The sequence below is a fragment of the Anabrus simplex genome, chromosome 1, assembly GCF_040414725.1.
Source record: "Anabrus simplex isolate iqAnaSimp1 chromosome 1, ASM4041472v1, whole genome shotgun sequence".
NCBI lineage: Eukaryota > Metazoa > Arthropoda > Insecta > Orthoptera > Tettigoniidae > Anabrus > Anabrus simplex.
Window position 1 is genome coordinate 799694972 of NC_090265.1, and position 24497 is coordinate 799719468.

The window sequence follows — 24497 nt, forward strand, 5'->3', positions numbered from 1 at the left end:
TAAATGCACCTTGTTGGATACATTTTGGAAATAGGGTGGTTTTTTTTTCCTCCATGGCATTTGAAATGTTTAAACTGTAAATCAAAGTGATTGCATGCATTAATGGGTCTTAGAATACTTTGCTATGTCGTTGCAAGGGTTGGCATTACGTTAAGTGCCATGGCAGGAAATCATACAAGGAGAGTCACTATATTGTATTGCAATGCAAACAGAAACAAGAGAGGGAAATCCTACAGGCTTAATCCAATTATAAACTTGTCCCAATCTCATTTATTCACGAAACTTCCTTTTCATTATATATAAGACTGGTGGCTGGACATAACACGCGAGCGAAGTCCATCAAATACAAAGATGAAAAAGCAGAAGAAGCTAGAGACTTCCTACTTCCTCCCCTTGTCGTAGGAAAGTTCGATAAACCACAATGTTTTAAGGGCATCAGATAATTTCCGTGCAAGTACAAGGCATCTAAAATGCATACAGTACAGTAATCCAATGAATAAAACATTTGCACAGGGGAGTCAGCATAGATTTCTCCTCGCCTTTGAATAATTATTTTTCTTTCGTTTCACTAAGTTATGTTTGCCAGCGAATTATCCAAGTGCACCTTGTTGGATACATTTTGGAAATAGACTTTTCATGGAATTTTAAAGTTTTAAACTGTGAATCAATGTTAATTGCTTGCAAAATGGGTATTAGACTATTTTGTGATGTGGCGAGGGTTGGCATTTCTTAATTTCAAGTTGGCGTTAATTCGAAATCGCGTAATTCGAAGTCCGATTTCTGCATTCCAAAGACTTTGAATTAAAGAGGTTTTACTGTATCGTAAAACTGACATCCAAATGCACCAGTATGTCTGTTTCAAGTGTTTACATTGCACGAAAAGAATTATCCACCACCGGTCATGTTACTATCCGAATAAAAAGAGACCGTGTGTGAGAAGTATTTTAGAAGTGCAGTGTGATGAATTTGTAAGTAATTTAGGAGAGGATTCTAGTGATACAAGAGACCACGAATCTTCCGATCTACAATGAATGGAGCCTATTGCAATTTCAGATTAATGAAATATCTGTCACGTAGGTAGACGTACTTGTTAATTTTCATGGCAAATATATTTCATAGCAGTGATAATGTATTTTTATCATCTCAGTCAAAGGAGCTGTATCTGTAAATTTACGTGGAGTGATATTAAATGTTTATGCCTATGTTACTCTTTTGATGGAGGGAAGTTTAGTTCATTTAATTTTTTTTAATGAGCCGTCCTAAAATTAGGGTGCGGGGATTATTCGGCGGTGGGGATTATTCACATAAGTACGAATGCTGCAGTATTCTACCTATTAATAACTTTTCTAGTACCTTAGCTGCTATGTCTAGGAGGCTGATAGGCTGAAATTTGGATACGTCATCATGATCTTCTTTTCCAGATTGTATGATTGGTACAATTTTGGCGTGTTTCCACTTTTTCGTAAATAATCCAGTCCTAAGACATCCATTATATATTGCTGTGAGGAATTCGGGCAATAAGTTAAAAAATTCCTACTGTAATTCCATTTTCTCCTGGTGCTTAGGTTGTATCCATTGAGTTGATTACCATTTTGATTTCTTCTTTCATAAATAGTCTGTCATCCGGAACGTGAAAAGATTTCTCTGCTTCTTTTCTAGTTTCCGTATGTTGGTTATTATAATCCCTTTCTTGGGGCAAAAGAGCCCATCATTAATTCCTTGGTTTCTTTCAAGTCTGTTGTGTAAGAGCCATAGACATGATACTGTATCAAGAAAAATAAGGTGAAATTCTTTACATTTTGCAGAGATCTGTGCTCTGCGTCCTCAGAAGAAATCTTGACTGTCCACGAGAAAGATTTGTTAAACAGTACAGTATCATGCCTATAAGTACGGGCCATGAAAGCATCAAAGGCAAGAGCCATAGAGTTTATGAAGGATTGTCATCATAATATTTGGTTTTAACTTACCAAATGCGATTTTGTAAGCTGTATTCCATGGATTGGATGATTTGGTTAAAGTGCAGTAATTTTTCCAGGACTCATATTTGGTTTTTTGATTGTAGTCTCATATTTTCTCTTCCATTGTAGATGAATCTGAGGGAAATCAAAATACGGCACAGGACAGGAAATGTTCATTCAGGTACCGTCTCCTTTTAAAATATTAGGCCTATTTGTACAAAACATGATTATCAGTTTTAATTCTCCAGTTAATTCTGTTTTGGACTATGAGCCTGTATGTAATTGCATAATATTCCAACTAATGTCAATTTATTTTCCAATCCCATTCAGTGAAAAATTGTTTATAATTTGTATTTCTGAGAGGAAGTATGATTTGCTATCTATATATTTTCATCTGTCTGATCACGAAAATGAAATAAATTGGGAGATTCAGGGTGAATTCCTGCGTTCTCTGCATTACCAAGAAAATAAGAGCTCCATCAGGTCCAGCAATTCAGACTGACTTCAAGAACAAGCAATTTAACATTATGCACCATATTGGATGCTTCTTGATGTATCATTCTGAACGAAGGGGGGTTCCTGCATGTACCGTATTTACTCGCGTATTAGAACCCCTTTTTTTTTCCACTTTTACAGTCAAAAAATGCGAAGGGGGGTCCAATATGCGATAACGTCAAATTTCGTGCAGTGAACACATGACTTCTAGGCTATAAATTGTACACGTAAACATTCTACACTATTCTTTAATAAACTTATGAATGTATTCTGCGTTTTACTGGCTATTTTCGTTCGAAAATTTATAAATTTAAAAAGACAATGGTGAACATGACTTTTAGGCCTACATATATTTTAAATATAATCAATCACTTTTATTTACCGTATTAAGCAATATTAACACAAAATAATGAAAAAGAACTTAATGGCCAGTCATTTGTCACTGTCAGTTGTATTTGATAGTTCGGGAAACACGCGAGCATCGTCGTACCTACGTTACCAACGCTCAGCTGATGCAATACGACCGCGGCGCACAGCCTGCATAAAATGTAATACTGTACTCCAAAAGATAATTATTCATGAGGTAAAATAAATTCACAAAATATACACTTACTAACAACACCCGGCACTAAAATGAGAATACAAGAATAAAAGAGAGTGAGGAAATAACAAATTACGGTACTTAGTTAAGGGAGGTTATGGTGTACAAAAGAAACACTCCACTGATCCGAGACTCAAGTAACTTTCTTGCCACGTGTATTTCCCGGAATAAACGAGACATGGTACACACAGAACTAGATACACTAACCAACACACAAATATCAATAAAACTACAGCTACAATAAACTATTAAACGCATAAAAAACTACGTTATTGCACTAATGCTGTGAACTACACTATCCTAGAGAGATGAAGACTAGAAGTAATATAACAATTTAAAAAACACAAATTACTGATGAAAATGTTCAAGATCGCAAACCGTATCGGCAGCTAATAGTGCTAAAGCTACGGAAATAGACATCTCTTAACTGTAAGACAGACGTATCACACGATTTTGGTGTGAGCTTGAATCGGGCGGGTCGGACGGACGAACCTTGAGCTCTCTCAGTGTAGAAAGCTGCAGTGAGTGGAGAGTTTCACTTCCGCCTCTCTTCCTGCAGGGAGGCCAACCAGCCGGTAATGGAACCAACAGTAACAAAGTTCGTCATATTGACATATATAAGGTTAAGAATTCAAAGCATATTTTCATAAACCGCCATTTGCGTCACAAGTACTGATTATATCAGCTTTTACGGGACATTTTAAGTCTCAATTCATTCACTGATGGCCGATTGCGAGTCTACGGAGGAATACTCGCCACCGTATTTTCTGACATGTTGGCAATTTTCCAAGACACAGACACACGTACTGTGATAGTCTGTAGTTGGAAAGTCGAGAATAAAAAAGTAGTAGGCCTATTTCTCCGTTTACGCTAATCCACCTACGAACTCGGACAATATTCTGTGATGCTTGTACCGTACTGCTGTAGTGGCTGTCGCAGATAAAGCTGTCAGCTCCGATTGTGCCGATCTGGCAAAAGGCAGCTGAGGGCTCAAGAAAATGTGCGCAAACTTGTACACACATTTGTACGACGTCATCAGAGCTGCAGTACAGCTTGTAGTACCCGCTACGAAGTGGAATCGTTTATTGGTCTCAGCAGAATTTCGTTACGGGGTCTAATATGCGAGATTTATTTTTTTCCATTCTCTTGGTCTCAAAAAGCCGGGGGGGTCTAATAGGCGAGGGGGTCTAATACACGAGTAAATACGGTAATTAGGTGATCTCATTGTATCATTTTAGAATAACTATAGTGTATTTTCCATTTTTTTAAAACAATTTGAAAGCAATACCTTAACTGAAATATCAAAGAAGGTTCAACCTTTTCAATACAAAACGTGTTGTATAAGAAGTTCACAACATAATATTTATTGAATAATTAGGACCGGTTTCGACGCTGATGATGACGCAGTGAGCGTCGAAACCGGTCCTAATTATTCAATAAATATTATGTTGTGAACTTCTTATACAACACGTTTTGTATTGAAAAGGTTGAACCTTCTTTGATATTTCAATTGTGAATCTCAGTTCAATACGGGAAAATGAAGTTTTTAACTTATAATAGCAATACCTTAAGTCGTTTTTACAGAATAAATTATTTACTGAAGGTACTTCCACAACTATACCTGACAAGCAAATTTTTACTTTAGATTTCGCCAGACAGTGAGTCAAAGATAGACCGTGGGAAAGGGTTACACTGGTCTAGTACAGTCTGCAGGTGGTACTTGATTACTGCTCCAAGAAGATATGGGGTACATATCACTCCAAACACTACACAGCAGTGTTGATAGATCTTCAAGGTACCCTGACGGTCGATCCGCAAGAATTAGAAAAATGGCCAGTCTCCTTTAGAGATGCTGATCTGCAGGAAAGCACACCGGATGCCGGCCATTACTACAATTCTCTTCTATGAGATTCGGTCCGTTTTCAACACAACTGTTAACACTGGGATTCCTGTTTTCACATGCCGATGCATCAAACACTGGATGAACAGGCGTGGTACTATTCTGTTTCACGACGTGACGATGCGGCAAATAATGACACGGAGAATCCATTGTTTCTTCAGGTACCTCTTCTATTACACCTTCCTGTATCCACTTGTCCAGTACAGACTGATATGCATCATAGAAGCCTTCAGATTTTAATCTTTTAACTGTGGACTGGACTCTCTTTTCAGCCATGTTGTAGTAGTTGTTCGTTAGTGGAAGATGATTTTCTATCCAGGGTAGGCAGCACTCAGATCTACCATCCTCATTGATCCTGACTGTATCCAAGAAATGTTGATGAGCAGCCTCTTGAAGTTCTAATTTACTTTTCTTCTCAGCAAGGTCCTTTTATGCCAAGGGCATCCAGAGTCCACAAATATGATACACGGGCTTCTCTTGTTAGCTTAGCTGTCACTACCATAGCCATACTTTCCTCATTACTATGTCCTGAAGGTACTTGCCCATTAAAATCCATCTCAAATGAGTTTCCATGGCCACTAGTCCAGTACTTAGTATCTTGTGGCCTCCTGGAAACAATTTGCCTGCAACATCAGCTCCAGTTAATATTTCTATTGGTCCATAAGATTCGATGTCACTCAGAACAATGTCCTGACTACTTAGTTCCTCAATCCAAGGACCTTGATTTACTGAAGGTATGACACCACAAATTATTCTTTGGTCTAATGCTTCAAAGTGACAGTTGTAGCTACCATCCAGACTACAGAAATTGTGTACACACAATGATGGTATACTCCAGTAGTTGTACTTCCAAACAGCGAGTGTTGGATATTTTCCTGTCTACCAGTTAGATATCCCATTTCCGTGGCTATACTCTTCAAAATGTAGGAACATTGCGATGCTGAATCAATCTATACTCTTACAGTCTGCTCAACTACTTGTTTCCAAACTTTGACAACTAGTGTTTGCATTAACACCCCACTATAGTTCGGCAAACTAGCTAAAGCCTCAGACTTGCTCAGTAGAAGCCATTTTGTCTCCTGTTGAGTTCGGTCTCTGTATGGCTGAGTTTACCTGGGTTTGTGGCAACTTATCACACACAACCACAAAATGTCCTCGACCACAAACGATGCACCTAGGCCTATTTCTACATTTCTTCATTTGATGTCTGACCTTGAGACAAGAAAAACAGCATCTTTTAGTCTCAAGTGCAAGACGACGTTCTTGCAAAGTCATCTTCTGGGCCTTAATACAGTATTGAGACTTGCGATTCTACGAGCAAAATACACACCTTGTTGTTTCTCTATTAGATGCAGTAAGGAGACTTGCCGCTGTAGGAATGTTCTCATTCGGATTAGTGGTGTAATTCAAGCTCTTGTCGTTCTTCTTTAGACCTCCCTTGACAGCTACGGAAGGCAAAACACCAAAACCTGACATAGCCAAAGCAATCTTCTGTTCCTGTTCTACTTCACATCTAAGAAATTGCATCAAGCTGTCTAAACGATTCTTGGAATTCACACTCTGGTCACTGACACCAGCGCCCCCTGGTTCAGCAACTGAATAACTTAAAAACTGGTCAATGAGTGCTATTGAAGTAGTTCTTTCCCAAGTTCTTAGAATATCCTTGGGCAAACATGACTGTACTAGCAGTAAAAGCATGGAATTACACTTGTCTGTTGTGACATCTAAGCTTCCTAGGGCTCCTATGTGGCTCTGAAACTTATCATAGAGGGATGATAAACATACCTTATTAGGGCGTATAGCATTCTGTAAGATTAAACTTAACAACTCCATCATGTACACTTCTACAAGCAAATCATCCTTCCTATAGCGTGCTTTGAGACTTGATATTGTTTTAGAATAATTTTCTCCGGTAGCAGGAAAGCTCTCAACTAAATCTCTTGCTCTGGATCCAGAAATGGTGGTCGTACGAGGTACTGGAATTTGTCACTAGGGTCTAAAAGAGGGTCCTCGTCAATTTTCTTAAATTGCGACTAGAAAGGAAGCCAATCTTGTAGTTCACCTCTGAACTTCTTCATTTCTAACAAAGGCAGTTTGAATGAACGCTTAACTTGGAGTGACGAGTTAGAATTAACTGTTACTGCAGTTGCTTCTGAGTTCTGATCTTCATTTAATAATTTTGTAACAGTCTTAACCTTATAATTTGAACTTTTACTCGTCAGCCATATTGACTTCTTTGTCTAACTCGTCATCCCTAACCTCCACATTCTCAATCATATTAGTGTTGATAAGAGTATCCGTACCTCTTAATTCGTGATATTTCGTTTCTAATAGATGCATGTATGCGCTAATGCTTTCCGTATCTTTCTCCGGCATCTGTTGCAACGCGTCGAGCTCATTGTAGATCTTGGTTATTGATCACCATAATACTGCTCTTGATTTCTTTGTCACTGCTATATTCACTTCCATGCTTCAGATACTACTTATGAAACTGTTTCTATGATTATATGTCTAACAGATATGCTAACTATTATGATTCAGTCATAATAATTACGAATTACCCATCACAGTTATGCCTTTACGAATCACATACCACAAATTATGATTTTTTGTTGATTTTTAAATCTAGGTGTATGAAGTGTTCAAAAGGATAAACAAGGAATGCCATTACAGCTTGAGTTCTCAGAATATTATTTTGAGATTTCTTAGTAATAAGTTATACCCCTTTCCTGTTCCCCGTTTAAGAATATTTCGAGTTTTCACGCGCCGACCGCAGTGTGTGCTTCCAATACCGGAAAAATAGGCACCTGTGAGGTGGTATATCTTGCAGAGTCGTTGTCTTTGTTTGTCACATGACCAGAAAACCATGCAAGCATGTGAGTTCTTTTGTCTTTGTTTCAGTGGCAAAGTGGTGACAAACACCGTTTCATTGTGGATACCGTGTGTGTGACTGTTGAAGTATTTATTTCAATTTTGGTTGCCAATTGCACATATATTGCTCTTCTAGGATATATGCTAATCATGTGTTACAAAATGCAAAAGGTTTGAAGTAATGAAGCGATTTCTTGTGCAGGAAAATACTTGTGGTGACATTACTGTGATTAGTGACGCTAATAATAAACCAAAAATAGTTGAAAAATTTAGGGAGGAATACTCAAAAGAATGGCCCTGTTTACTGCATCCCTCAAAATCTCATTCACACGTGTTTTGTAGTGTGTGTAGCCGCGATTTTTCAGTTGTGCATGGTGAGGAAGAACAAGAGTGAGTTCCGTGCTAATATGAACACCGAACTGTTAACCCTGGAGTGGTCGCATGGGTTTTGTCAATATTAATGGTCGCACCGGGTCTCTCGGATCTATTTTTTCTCAGTGTCTTACTATCAGATTTTATACTTTATTTCCAATTACAGTGTTATAGGTCAATATTTCATTTATTTTAATGCAGATTACATGATTACAATATTTAACTATCCCGTTTCTTAACCAAAAAATATATATTTATAATTACACTAAAAAAACTTATTGCTTTCGGTTAACTTGTGAAAGGTAAAACATTGTAACGGTAAAATGTAATTTAGATAATTTTTTTCACTTTTTCCTGCATCGACATGCACAAAGCAACACTTTCATCTATTTTCTACACCGTCTTAATAAAACATATTTTTGAGAATTTCACACTTGTACTATTGGTACAAAAATATGGATTTTTTAGGTATGTGTGAATTATGTGTCATAATTCATAAAAGAAAAAACAAATTAGTTTTAGAAACACATCCAAGTACAGGGAAACATCACTTTAATCAATTTCTATGCACATTCTGCAGACAAGTTGTCCATGTTCTCCGGAAATGAAATTTTGGCACTTGTTCAGATGGAGGATGTCTTCCTGTCTTTGTTTGTTGGGCAGAAATGACCAAGAGCTTCGTCATCTTCAGATTCATCCAATATGGAACGAATTCAGGCAGAACTAGCTTCATCCATTGTTACACAGAAGAAAAAGTGTACTAAACTAACAATGCGAAGGTTGACAAAAAAAGACCAACGTTAACAGTCGCACCGGGTCTGCGAGTACCTGAATAGCCTGTACGTGCAAATTTTCCAAGGCAACTGAGAGCGGGCTACTGTGTTCGGTTGAAGGTCGGGAGCCAATAAGCTACCAGGGATGGGGAAGCGCTCATTGCATTCCAACAACAGGAACACCAATATGTATGTCAGCCTGGGTCTCGTAGACCCATCGCGACCACTCCAGGGTTAAGTGTTGTGTTAGTGCAGAGGACACACATTACATCAAAAGGAAAAGCAGGTCACCAGTGTACGTTTACCAAACAGTAACTACAAGCTGCTAAGGGAGCAACTACAGTACTCAACAAAAGAAATGATCATTCAGCCTCCACTCAGATATGTAGGCCTATTGCAGATCACCTGTTACTTTAGCAGGTAACAATCATACACTCTTTATATGCCAGTCTTTGAATATTTGGTTGAATTGTATGATGTTCATTGATTTTTCAATGATACGTAAGTTAGTAAGATCTCAGAAAAAAAATTCTACGGCCGCCGCACACCCCCGGGGCCCGGATGGTTGCATTACGAATTACCTTTCTTGAAAGTTGGCATCTCTGGTAATGCCCTGTCACGGTCGCCGTATGTTGGGAATGCACTTCAAAAACGATAAAACACGGGTACAATTCCTCAATAATCGAACACATTTATTTTAACACGGACACATGGAAGACATTTGAGGCGTCTAGTATCAAAACTGGCCAAGTCACAAAATTTACGAAAATGAGTTAAGGTTATCAATTTGAAGTAGAAGGATAGCACTATCAGGTGAAACAAGAATATGCTTTAAAATCGTCCATGTCTTCATGTTATAGAGCACTGAATTCTCAGTCGTGCAACAGAATCGGCCAAGTCATGCAGCCAGTGAATTCAAAACCGGCCAAGTCAAGGAACGAGCGACAATCTTTATGATGCAGCATTATTGTCTGGAATCTTGTGTTGTTACATTAAGCAACAATGTGATAATATCAGTAGGAAAAATCGTTCCTTGTAATGTATATTCTTTGAAGTCATAATATTTTGTTTTTTGTTCGTTTGCAACACTGATTTACGTATTCGCGGGCTTCTTACCGTCATTGGCGCCAAAGCAATCCTATTTCCGGTGTGCTCGTATTTGGTCATTATTGTGTGCTGTAACGTGGATATTGTTCCGAGTGGTGAACTGAAAGATTTACTTTCATACCTTGTGAAATTGTACAAATTTGCAACAAAAACGGCCAAGTCAAAATTTAAATTAACAAAAAAGATGGGTTAATTATGAGTTAGATTTCTCAAAACAGGGGAACTTAAATATTAAACCATCAAGGATATAACTGTGAAAAAAAAATCTTTTCTGACCATCATTGCTTTGTCTCTACAGGTTTTTCGTCCATATTGAAAAATATGCCTTGAGTGACTTGGCCGGTTTTGATACTAGACGCCTCATTTGTTCAAAATCTCTATATATAAAATAAGAGTTTTGTCTGTACATTGCTCAGAATTTGAAAAGAATGGTATTTCTTTATCGGTCATGTCCACAGTAACAAGGAAATGCATTTTTTTACTTTTCTGTAATTTCTGTCTGTCTGTCTGTCTGTCTGTCTGTACATGCATCGTGAGAAAACAGCTGAAGAGAATTCAATGAAAATCGGAATGTAAAGTCGGGTGATAAACCACTACAATCTAGGCTATAAATTGTTTTATTCAAGCTGCGTGAAATGGTAGTTGGCCTGAAATTTAATTCTCAAATATTTATGTTATTAGTGGTCGTGTCTTAATGAAAATCGGTGTGCAAAGTCGGAGTAATAAGTTGATATAATCTAGGCCATAAATGATTGTATTCATGAAATGGCAGTTTAGGGGAATGCCTAAAATTTAATTTTTAAATATTTATATTATTAGTGGTCGTATCTTAATGGAAATCAGTAGAAAAAGATGGGGAAATAAGTCGCTACAATATAAGCTTTACATAATTGTATTCACGCTGAGAAAAATGGTAGTTTTAGGGGAAGGCCTAAAATTTAATTCTCAAATAGGTCGATAATTTCAAGTATTTAGGTTGTGTGTTTTCCCAGGATGGTAATATAGTAAGTGAGATTGAATCAAGGTGTAGTAAAGCTAATGCAGTGAGCTCGCAGTTGCGATCAGCAGTATTCTGTAAGAAGGAAGTCAGCTCCCAGACGAAACTATCTTTACATCGGTCTGTTTTCAGACCAACTTTGCTTTATGGGAGCGAAAGCTGGGTGGACTCAGGATATCTTATTCATAAGTTAGAAGTAACAGACATGAAAGTAGCAAGAATGATTGCTGGTACAAACAGGTGGGAACAATGACAGGAGGGAACTCGGAATGAGGAGATAAAGGCTAATTTAGGAATGAACTCGATGGATGAAGCTGTACGCATAAACCGGCTTCGGTGGTGGGGTCATGTGAGGCGAATGGAGGAGGATAGGTTACCTAGGAGAATAATGGACTCTGTTATGGAGGGTAAGAGAAGTAGAGGGAGACCAAGACGACGATGGTTAGACTCTGTTTCTAACGATTTAAAGATAAGAGGTATAGAACTAAATGAGGCCACAACACTAGTTGCAAATCGAGGATTGTGGCGACATTTAGTAAATTCTCAGAGGCTTGCAGACTGAACGCTGAAAGGCATAACAGTCTATAATGATAATGTATGTATGTATGTATGTATGTATGTATGTATGTATGTATGTATGTATGTATGTTAGTGGTCGTATCACAAAACAAACTACAAGCCGCAGAAATGAAGTTCCTACAAACTATGGTACAGAAGACAAAAAGGGACAGGGTAAGGAATGAAAAAATAAGGGAGGAAGCTGGTGTGTACCCATCCCTGAATGAAAAAGTGACAAGGGCCCGTTTGAAATGGTTTGGCCATGTCAAACGATTGGACGATGGAAGGACAGCAAAACAATGGCTACACACAGTCGTGGCCGGAAAACGACCGGTAGGAAGACCTAGGAAGAGATGGCTGGACCAAGTGAAAGAGGACATAGGAACAAGAGGAGTCAGCTGGGATGTCGTCTTGAGAGAAGAGTGGTACATGGACAGACAGAAGTGGAGAGAGCTCGTAAACCACACCCGGGCAACTGGAGTGGAAAACTGATGATGATGATGATGATCTTCACGAAAATTGGTATGCAAAGTCGGGGAGTAAGTCGCTATAATCCAGGTTGTCAGGAATTTCATTCATACTGAGTGAAATGGTAGTTTAGGGGAAGGCCTGAAATGTAATTCTCAAATAAGTTATTTCTGTTATTTGTGGTCGTATCGATAAATACTACATAACTAACATTAGTTATGTCGTAAGTTAGTGGTAGTTATGTAAGAAGTTATTAAATTTTCTATCACTTATGTCCTATATATTTTTACCGTACCGCATATAATCACAGAGATATTCATGAATTTGGATTTTTGTTACTAAGTCCATATCAGCGCCGAGTCACGAGAAAATGGGTTAACAGAATTTAGTGAAAATAGGTATGTAAAGTCTGAGAATAAGGAACTACAGTCTACAATATAAATAATTTTGTAAGACGCCCTAATATCATAGAATCGAAAGAAAACTAATGTGAAGGCCTGCAATATAGAAAGCTCATATTCTTTATCAACAATATTACATTGATCATTGTTTGTTGTGATGTGCTTTTTGTCTTCTGTTTCCACTCATCCCTGTTAGATAGGATTACTGCAGCGTACCGTTTTTATTTTATTTTAAATTTGCTTTACGTCGCACCGACACAGGTAAGTCTAATGGCGACGATGGGATAGGAAGGGAATAGGGGTGCGAAGGAAGTGGCCTAGGCTTTAATTAAGGTACAGCCTGGTGTGACTGGTGTGAAAATGGGAAACCACGGAATACCATCTTCAGGGATGCCGGCAGTGGGGTTCGAATCCACTATCTCCCGGATGCAAGCTCACAGCTGCGCGCCTCTAACCACACGCCCAACTCGCCTGGTCGTACCGAGTGTAGCAGCCTGCCTGTATTTTGGCGGGAAGTAGCTGGGGAATAAGATAACTTTCTTCTTTAGCATGCCAATCCTCTGGTTCATACATTTTCTGATATTACTGGTACGTAACACACTGGTTCATCATAGCATTCGAGCTATTGAATCCCTACTCTGGGGCACTGACTGGAACTGGAATGAGTAGTGTGCATACTTAACGGAACAATGACAGAGGAGTGTTCACGGCAGTCTGCGACCTGGTTATTCCAGCTCTGGAACTTTGGACTGTTAGATCGGCACCGTAGTATTGTTCGTTGAAAGTGAGAAAGTCTGTGGTTTTTCATTTGATCAAGTATTTTATATGATAACATTGCTTTCAATCGCTACATTCCTACTGACGTTTTTGTAATGACCTATGTTGAATTCAGTTAGGAAAACCATGAAGTCAGTCTTTCTGAGAATCCCGTAGCGAAGCACGGGTACATCGGCTAGTAATCAATATTATTCAAGTCTTAGGCTTATTTCTACAGTGGTCGATAGCAGTTGTCAACTTGTTATAAATGAAGGCTAAGTAAACGATCGCTTAATTTTAATACTATACACTGAAATTAAGTAAGAATGTGATACACCTCGATATGGCCGAGCTCATCACTGATTTTAGTGGTTACTTTGTATTTTTTTGCATTTGCTTAAATTTTGGAAAGGCTATTCCCACATATATTTATAGCGAGAATGTTATCACTTCTCTACTGGAGCTTGAAATAGGTTTTCATCATATATATAGTACGATTGAGTTAGGTGACTCCGTTTGAATAAGAAAACTGAAACGTTTGCCACAAAATGTGATGGAACATCTTCGGTAACGTGTTCGCGCTATGTACACTTGCGGGCTATCTCGTCGAAATTCGAAGATGATGCATACCTGCCAACCCTTCCGATTTATCTGGAAACTTTCCTTTTTTAACTCCTCTTTCGATTTTTTACCAATATAATCTCCTTCCCCTAGAATAAAGGCAAAATTCTTTTGTACTTGTGTAATTTACCCAACCTCATTTTTAAGCGTATTTATTTGATGCTTTATTTCACGAGAGTATCATCTGCCGCCTTCGAGTATCGTGTTTCCTGCTCTCTACAACTGTATGTGTGCTTTACAGCTGGGGATTTGGGGTGGCAATCATCCTACAAGCAAGAGGCTAGGACGCACTAGCGACTCAGTTATTTGGGACGAAAGAATGAATTTCTTATTGTGTGGTTCACGCACTGTTAACATCGTTTCTGTGCGTAATTTCGTTGGAGTTGTAGGCGACGTGTTTTTTCTAGCGGGTCTGTGCTTTTCTCCGCGTCAAAGTCGTATGTTAATAATGTATGAGACATACCGATCTGTTTTGTATGTGGTAGCTTCGCGTATTTCAGTGCCTTTTTGTTCATTCCTACTTCATAATTTTAATGAGGTGATTGTATTTCAGGGAGTTGCGTCAGTGACAGTTTCTGGTATTTTTTCTTCACGTTATGGCCAAAAAACATAACAGACATTTTCTCCAAGTGTTCAGAGATACCTATAAAATTAAATTTCCGTTCAGTTTACAGTCTAATAAAGGAAACTACTGTATTATGCATTTTGTTGCATGTGTCGGTGTGATATAAATACACTGGAACCTCGATATCTCGAATCACCTTTGGAGATAAGTGTTATTTCGAATTATCGACATTTCGAGATATAAAGAACACCGTTTTTTAGCATGTACGTATAGAACATAATTGAATCATATGTGTCTACGGGTTTTTACTGAATACATTTTTTTACGGCATCACTTTAATTATATCACTTATTATAGTAACTTTTTAGAAGACAGGTTACAGTACATATAGTAGTGAAACAAGAAACATAGCTCCGTTAACACCTTTGGAAAAAAATCTGTTAGTCTCTTCTGTTTGTTGTGGTTAACCTTTCCCCCCCTTCACGTTGAAACTTCTTGTCAGTACCACGTATCAGAGTTTTTTAAATGGAGCTCGTCATCCGCGACTTCTGGGCTTGCTTTCGTACATGACCGGTAATTAATTGACATCCGAGAAACAGCACGGCATTGCCGATTTTACGATCACTAGAAGTTCGAGTTTTTTGGTTCCTGTCATATTAGTTCCCAGCTTCACTGTAATCCTTTCTTTACTTGTTAACTGTTCGTCATAAACCACAAATGCGGTATTGCACAGTTAATGTTGCACAAAATTTGAGTTGTAGAGTATTTGTTGCTTAAAAGGAGGAAATGTTTGCTTCAAGAAATTCATGTAACTGAATTTCGAGTAATAGAGAAATAAATACACGTGAGGAATAGGACAAACGGCTGGAAAATTCAAGTTACTTCGAGGTACTGAAATTTTGAGTAATGGAGGTTTGAGATATCGAGGTTCGACTGTATTATTATTCGTTTGTATGTGTCATAAATGAGTGATAGGTACATTTTCTTGTAACAATTTTAGTTTTTTTTAGTTTAAGATTTTAAATTTAATGGTCAATTCACATTGTAACTGTAGATATGTATGCCTTTTATCCTGTCCTTTTTTCACTTAGACCATGGCGCAGTATATGTGATGAAATCCAAGAATTAAAAAATCTTCCAATTTTTTATTTCTAAAAGTTTGCAGCTATGAATTGATGTCTGAATCAGTTTCATAATACCCATCAACTGCTGTTCTCTAAAGAAAATTCGAAAGGAAAGAGAACGCGTTTTTCTAATACCGGTAAATGCGCAAATAACATGGCCGATAGCAGTCATTAACTCATTAAAAATAAAGGCTGAAGTAAATGATCACTTAATTTCAATGTTATATACTGAAATTAAGTAAGAATTTGATAGATCTCAAGATATGGCAGAGTACATCACTGATTTCAGAGGATAGTTTTTGTCTTCTCGCGTCTAGTAAAATTTCAGAAATTTTTAGTGAGGAGGTTATCATTTCTCTACAGGCGCTTGAAATATGTTTTCATGATACACATACGGTTAGATTAGGTGACACCATTTGAAGAAGAAAACCGAAATGTTTGCTACAGAAGCCTCTGGAGTGATACTATAATATTTTCAGAATGAAATTTGAAATTAAACATACCGGTACACTTTCACATAGTGTCGGATTTCAAAAAATAACAAACAAAGAGGTCCTAGTGTGGATATCACCCGCGAAAACGCAAGTTTTGAACAAAATGATTGCCGTTTCGTACCAATTTTAACACATTCACGCCCATCATCTGAGCTGGCTATTTAAAGCTATTCCAGCTGTTAGTGGCAGAGCAAACAACAATGAATTCTTTTCACAATAAGTTCTGAACTAAGCAAGGTATGGAAACAAAATTTTCGACATACTTTAATGAAGTCATCTAGTATCTCTGTAGGATGTGGTAGGTAATGTCACACTTTCCTGGGTGAATGGGAACACCACACTTTCCACAAAAATAGCGTGTTTCAGTAATAATTTTATTTTCAAAGCACACTTTGCACCTTCTTGAGGGGAACTGGACTATATTTGATGGTGGAAACTTCAAAAGAATATGGTCTTTCCTCTTTCCATCTAACCTAAATGGCGGGTCCTTGGCCGGTGCCCTTTTTGGCAGCAAAATCGCGGGGCGTTGACTTGGAGCTGTTGAAGTAGATGGAGCTGAGATGTCGGAGAGAGGTGACTGTACTTGTATGTCGGGTTCACTTTTTGCCTGGAGCAAGTTCCCAACTACTGTCTGCATGAAATTCAGAATTTTCCTTTTTTTAGTTCTAGAAGAGCCGAAATGCGTAAAAGAAGTGAGCAGTACAGTAAATAAAAGAAAATGTTTTTTGGCCACTTTATAGTTTTCCTCATGAAAGGATAGAGTGCCAAGTACTGGTCTTCAGTATCAACACCATGCATGTGTTGATTATAGTTGGTCACAGACTTTGGTTTCATTTGTATTTTTTCAGATTTGTTTGTTTTGACTATTTCTGCCAAATGGATGGTAGTTACCATAGTAATAACCTTTTTTTCCCTCCAAGAAACAAGCAATACATCCTCGTCCCTCCTGAAAGTCATACCCCCCCCCCCCCCCCCCCCGTTTGAAAATTGCCTAGTGTTCCTTTAGATCTTTTGGTACACCCCTATTTGACCATATTGTTTCACATACGGCAGTGTTCTGTTCCCATAATTGTTTCATGAGTCCAACACTATTGTAATAATTGTCCATATAGACTGTATACCCCTGGCCAAGATATTTTTCAAGCAGCTGAAAAACTGTGCTTTGTAAATTCGCACCACGTGCATAATTTATATTGTCCCTACACGCCATGGCTACACTTCAGAACGCGATTATACACACGCTTGTGCAATCACAAACCAACTACGCAGCTAGTTGGGCCAGCGCTAGGCTACCTTCAGAAACAAAACAAAACAAAAAAAAGCATTGGGAGGGAGAATCGCCGTGGCAATGTGGTTTCTGGTGAGTAGAAGCATTCATAAGGGTATTACCTTCATCTCTCTCACACATATTTGTGACCAAAATAGATCCCAGCTGCGTAGGAACGGCTCCAGTTCAAGGTTGCGCTTATCCGGGCTAACTCGGATACGGTCCACAGCATGGTCATGCGCTATAGGCAGTAACTCGGATACGGGCGTGAATGTGTTAATGTGTATGGGTTTTCCCCCCGAATTTTACAAAAAAATCTGATATAACGACAATCTGCTATAGCGAGTAAATTTTTCACCGTTATGAATTCTCACTATAACGGACTTCTACTGTATCTGCCGAATGATTACATTAAAACTGTAAAATGTCTGTAGGAAGAAAGTAAAGTAAAAGAAAGTAAGTAGGCAGTAATGAAACGTGAACTAGATCTCCCCGATAACCTATAAAATAGTCCATAGAAGAAATGTACGAAAATATACTTTTGACTGCCAGTGCGAAACTTGGACACAAGGAAGGCTACCTGCAGATGAAGTTTAGCCATATTAACATATTGAAGAAATAAATACCGACACGTACCTTGTATATCATTAAGAATAAAAATTCTTTGGGATTTCTTGCACAGTATTTTCAGGTCCAACGACGATGTACAGTATATTAAACAAAGTATTGTAAGTCTATATTTAGTATTAATATCAGCCAGTGTCTTGTTACAGACCTGGTAAAGTAATGGAGTAAACAATAAAGCCAGCAACTTTCCACCAAGTGTTGAGTGGTGGTAAATAGCTTCAGTCCCAAAACTTTTGGATGGTGGAGGTTCTATGGAGAATGCTTGGGTGTTATCTGCAACTGAAGCAAATCGCTTTGGATACTGGGATAGCTGTGGAAAGTCTGCAACCAATATCAAACTTCATCCAGATTGACATGTCTGCATCTTGTCTTGACAAATATAACTGGAGATTTGGTCAAATTCAAGGAGGAGAAGAACATAGCTATTGTTGGGCTGAGTGAGATTAGGTCGAAGATATGTGGTAGGAATGATCTTCAGGGGCGAGGGGGGTGGAGAGAGGGAGACAAGGTTATGTGGAACGGGTATAGTATGTCATCATTATCATCAGTTTTCCACTCCAGTTGCCCGGGTGTGTTTACGAGCACTCTTCACTTCTGTCTGTCCATGTACCACTCTTCTCTCAAGACGACATTCCAGCTGACTCTTGTCCCTATGTCCTCTTTCACTTGGTCCAGCCATCTCTTCCTAGGTCTTCCTACCGGTCATTTTCCGGCCACGACTGTGTGTAGCCATTGTTTTGCTGTCCTTCCATCGTCCAATCGTTTGACATGGCCAAACCATTTCAAACGGGCCCTTGTCACTTTTTCATTCAGGGATGGGTACACACCAGCTTCCTCCCTTATTCTTTCATTCCTTACCCTGTCCCTTTTTATCTTCGGTACCATAGTACGTAGGAACTTCATTTCTGCGGCTTGTAGTTTGCTATCCACTTGTTGGGTTGTTGTGCAGGTTTCTAGGCCATATGTTAGTATGGGGGTGAAGTATGATTGGAATAGAATCTGCTTTGATCTTAAGGGAACTTGTTCGTTCCAGCGGAGGTTCCGAACTTGATGGTAAAACTGAGCTGATTTTTGAATGCGGTTGTTAATCTCATGCTGTATTCTGTTATCACTTGAAATGATGCACCCAAGATATTTATATTGGTCTACTGTTTCCAGCTGTGTACCTTCCAGCATTATTTTTCCTTTCTTCTTCCGCCTGTTGACAGACATAGTAACAGTTTTCGATTTATTTATTGTTAATCCGTGTGCTTTCAAATGTTCATTCCAGGTGTTCAGCCTCTCTTGGACTTCCTTCTCTGTATTTCCCCAAATTACTACATCATCTGCAAATGCAAATGCATTGATGTCCATATTGTTCTGCTTTATTTCTTTCATGACGTCATCCATGACAGTGATAAAAAGTAAGGGTGAAAGGGTACTGCCTTGTTGCACTCCTTTAGTGGTTTAGAACCAATCAGAATTACCGTTTCCTATCTGTACGCAACTGCAGCAGTCTTCGTAAAACATTTTAACTTTCTGGATAAGACCTTTGGGTACATTTTTCTTTCTTAAGCATTCTCATATTGTCTTCCTTGGAACACTATCAAATGCTTTTTCGAGATCCAAAAACACTAGTGTTAAGTCTTTGCCCTTCTCCCAATGCTTTTCTAACAGTATTCTAAGTGGAAATATGAGATCGGTAGTTGATCGGTGTTCTCTGAATCCATATTGTTCTTCCTGTAGTTGTGGTTCTATTATTTTCCTTAGCCTTTTTCAAGTATTAAATTATTAAATTAGTATACTCACAATTAAATCACAGGAAGGAACAAGGAATTTGTTTCCAAGTATGTGCCCTACAAAGTGGAACCTTGAGCAGTTCCTGGAGGAAGTATGTTACAAGATAAGGAAATATTGATGAATGGAGTTGGAAGAGTGAAAATTCTAAAAGGTAGAAGAGCAATAGATTTCATGTGTTCGCCAATACGAATAAAGATGACAATGTGCTTGTTGATTTTTACCTGAGAAATCTGATGATTATAGAGAATATGATCAAGAAGAAAAATCAATAATTAACGAAGGTTTACAGATTTCTTCAGTATAAAATTATTTGAAAGAGGGAGATGGTTATGATTGCATAAATAAATGGATAAATAAACATATAAATAAAAACTTCTTAAGAAACAGAAGGAAATGTGGATAATAGAATAGAGATACCAAAGTTTGAAGACCATACTTCTAAAGACGGGAAACAAGGAAAGAGGTTATGAGTATGCAATAAAAACAGAAGGAGGCAGTAGTTGTTGAGATGAACAAGGGGGGGTTACAGTAATAGAAGATTAAGGGCTATTTAGGGCTCTTAAAAATTAGCTGTTAGAATGGGAAGGAAATAAAGTACCTACATTTTTTCAAAGATGAGATTTCTAGAAATTAAATACGTGGTATATTGAGAGCATAGGATTGATAAGATGTACCATTTAAAAGATGAGTAGAAGTGAGATTGAGACTACTCCAGTGAAATAAAATCTGCAGAGTAGATTTTCCTATCTGAAGCTAGTTTACTGTCCGTGAAATAGCCTATATCAACATCATGACAGCTGACTCATTCCTTTGATGCTTGGAGTAAAGGATGTTTTGATTACCAGTGGCATGGAGCATTTTGTGTGTGTGTGTGTGGGGGGGGATGAAAGTTTCCGATTTTTATTTATATGACCAAAATATCAGTATGAAACTACAGCTGGTATAAAATTAAATTAAACCTTAACTTGCAGTGAAATATGAAGGCATCTCATTAACAATTTCTTTCTAACACACATCACTCATAGCATGGGAGGATTGCATAGCTTCATTGATGATAACAGAAACGACAAATGATTTTGAGTTTGTTGCCAACAGTATAACATCAGCACAAAATTTAGTCAATATAACAACTTTGAATTTTGCTGACCACAAAACAGTTGTTGAGAGAGGGTGTCATACTATTCATTTTCTGAGATTTTGAACACGTTAATAATAATTTAAGTTCTTAATTTATATTATTATTATCAATGTTGTAAATAGTTACGGTGTGATTAAAACCCCCTTATATATATAATTATCCTACTATGAACAGAAGTTCATTTTTTTCTAGTGGTATCCCATCTTCTAAAAAGTTACTATAAAAAGTGTTATAATTAAAGTGATGCCGTAAAATAATGTATTCAGTGAAAGCCCGTAGACACATATGATTCAATTATGTGCTATATATACATGCTCAAAAACGGTATTCTTTATATCTCGAAATTTTGATAACTCGAAATAAAATTTATCTCCCGAGGTGATTCAAGATATCGAGGTTCGACTATATTTATATCACACTGACACACGCAACAAAATGCATAATAGTTTCCTTTATTAGACTGTAAATTGAACGGAAATTTAATTTTATAGGTATCTCTGAACCCTTGGAGATAACGTTTGTTACGTTTTTTGGCCATAACGTGAAGAGAAAATACCAGAAACTGTCATCTACACAACTCCCTAAAATACTACATTCAACTCATTAAAATTATGAAGTAGGAATGAACAAAAAGACACTGAAATACGCAAAACTACCACATACAAAACAGATCGGTATGTCTCATACATTATTAACATAATACTTTCACGCAGGGAAAAGCACAGAACCGCTAGAACAAAATATAGAAAGGAGAATGTCAATCCACTGTATTCTGATAAGTTTACCCTGTTAATTGTTTGATGCTTAATTGTTTTGTATGAATTACATTAAGAATCAAATTTATTTAGAACAACTTCCGAAAGTTGTCACAAGACAAAATATATCAAATACTTATTTTTTTCTCTTTTCTTTCTTCTATTTAGGAGGTTTCAAGGTCACCTCAGCCATACTTTCATCATTGTATATATTGTGTGTTTCAGATTCTATGTGGTCAGGAGATTCCTTCCTGGGTGAACAGATTAGCGTACTTCAGTTCGTGTGTTCCCTTCCTGCAGCGCTGTCTCCCTCGAGAATGGCTGACACCAATGGCTCTGCAACACTCTCTCAGCTCGCATCAAGAAAATCCTGCTGACACATCTTTGTAACACCAAGCCATTGCCATAGGCTGTAAATAATATCCGTCGGTTAAAATTTCCTTGAAGATGGCTGAACAGATGCTGATGTCGTCACTATGCCATACATTTTTATTTTATATTACACTGTTATCTCTTATTACACAATGTTAAATACTTTAATTTTGGGGTATATAGTAAAAAAATAAATTCACACCAACGATGCTTTAAGGTGTGAAAGCAAAATGTATGGCCTAAGGTGGGTGGGGATGCATGGTGGCGACATAAAGCTGTTTCACATAATCTCAACAAGTATGTGGAAACTGAAAATGTATCTTTTTTTTAAAAAAATGTTGTAATTTCAAAGTTTCCAACGTACAATACCACACTCCGTCTTCTGTCTTGTGCTGCAGTTTGTACCTAAAAATATTCAGGAAAATATAATTTCAGGATCTTTTGCATATAATGAAGATGTATGATGACACTATTTTCTGGCACTCGTTAATAAAAGATTCAAATGTCAAAATAATGAGAAATGACAGAAGGAAATGGTTAAGTCATAGAAATTATTATTTCCAGGATAGTACACATACAGTACCTTCACAGTTTTTATAACATTTATTGTATATGACTGCTTTCCACGAAGGAAATAGTTCACTTCTTGTTATCGATGGAGACGTATGTGACAACTTCATTTCGGAGGCATATGGAACTGTTGATATTTTCTTATTATCGATGTGTTCATTATTTAAGTAGAAAAAGGGCACATTTCCATTTATACACCGTATGTTCTGATTGAATTTATCCATCATGATCCAGGAATATGAGAAAAGGCATTGATGGTTAATATTGATTGGAATAATACATGCAGTTCGGTTTCTCAGAATATTTACGCCTGAGATAAACATATGGTTGAGTTACTCTTACTTCAGTAATGAAAAGATATTTTGAAAGGAAGAAAGAGAAAGATATATTAGAAGGACAAGCATTACAAGTAAGTATTGAAACTAATTTTGTAAGAATTTAGCCTCAAATGACAATATTTAAAATAAGAATTTTATTACTGTTGGAAGGAAAGCCAAAAAAAGTAAGCTTTAGTATTTACATTGAGAATTTGACTAAATGTATATTTTATTATTATTTGCATTTGGACTGATGTGTTTTTTTTGTAATTTTAATGCAATTTGGTTTTGTATACTGCCAACGGATATCACTACAAATGTTCTTCAGTAAGCATTAAAAATGCCAAATTAATTGTCATTGGACATTGAGGAATTTATGTAATAGTGAAACTAATAAGAAAGTCCAATAATGATCAATCATCTCAGAGTTTTGTTTATTATCCTGATAAACTGTTTTTTTTATATATAAAAAACAGAAAGGACAATCACTATAACCAGCAAGTAAAACATCAAGAATTGAAATTGGAATGATTTTAGGGTGTAGCTTCTCTTAAAACTAATCACTATTAAAAAGCAGAAAACAAAGAAGCCAGAAATGCCACCACTCTTTGGACTTGAACCCAAATACCCCTCATCCAGATGGGTGTGTTAATTACTTCCACTAGAATGGTTGATGCATGAAAGTGTCCCTCTCAATTCGTTCATATTGTTTTGGCATTTTAAAGAGAGGTCTGGCAGATAAGGACTGAATTACTTTGAATCCACATGGCAATGGCCAAAGCATTTTACAGCCATGCCAGAAATGATCAAATATGTTAAACTTAAGAAATGACTTGAATAACTTCTTGTAAATCAGTCAATTATCTAAGATGAAGAAGCTGTAAATGTGACTGCTCTCAAGACTCAAACCTGAATTAAATGATCACCAGTTCAACATCATAGATCAGAGTGTGATGCTCTTGTATGTTGACTGTGCTAGTAGAAATGGAAAAATAGTTAATGAATTTGTCTGAAGAGCAGAGAATTGGGATTTGACCCCCAAGGACGGTCACATTTTCAACTCTTTCTCAGATAAGGAGCAGGATGTCTATCAAAAGAATAGGCAACATTGCTGTATAGATTCCTTCAAGAACAAGCGATCACCCTACAAAACAACAAGTGGAATGAAAATGGATGGATGGATGGACGGACGGACGGACGGATCTCCTGCCATCTAGAGATGGAAAATGTACTTTCAGAATCTACTGAATGTAGTAGAACCTACACAAATCAAGCGAGGACTCTTGGACACTGATGTATGATCCACTTCATGAGAATGATGTAACTCTGTCAGAAATAGAAGCAACACTAAAGAATCCCCAGGAGTGGATGAAAAGTATAGCTACTGGGACTTCGGGAATATATTGGTTAAGTAGAGTGTTTAAAGCAGCCTGCAGACAGAAGAAAGGGACACACATGCTGCTCGATCTTCAAAGGCGAGGTTCACCATGCTTCCTTGCTGCAGGCAACTCCAGCAGCTACTGCTTCATATGTATGTGCTGTTCCAGTCCAAGGCTGAGCTAACTACTCTGTGGAAGATTAGTATGAGGGCAGATCGGAAAGTAACACACA

General features: G+C 37.6%; 1 protein-coding gene across 8 annotated transcripts in view; it reads left to right on the plus strand.

The window, feature by feature from the left end:
- The window catches only part of LOC136873612 (deubiquitinase DESI2), a 148727-nt gene extending 125421 nt beyond the window's left edge, over positions 1-23306 (plus strand). For all 8 annotated transcript variants that reach the window (XM_067146717.2, XM_067146714.2, XM_067146733.2 and 5 more), the window contains exon 6: positions 21853-23306. In XM_067146717.2, the coding sequence (XP_067002818.1) occupies positions 21853-22017 (165 nt within the window). In that variant the 3' untranslated portion in view covers positions 22018-23306. The remainder of the gene's footprint in view (positions 1-21852) is intronic.
- Positions 23307-24497: the final 1191 nt, after the last annotated feature.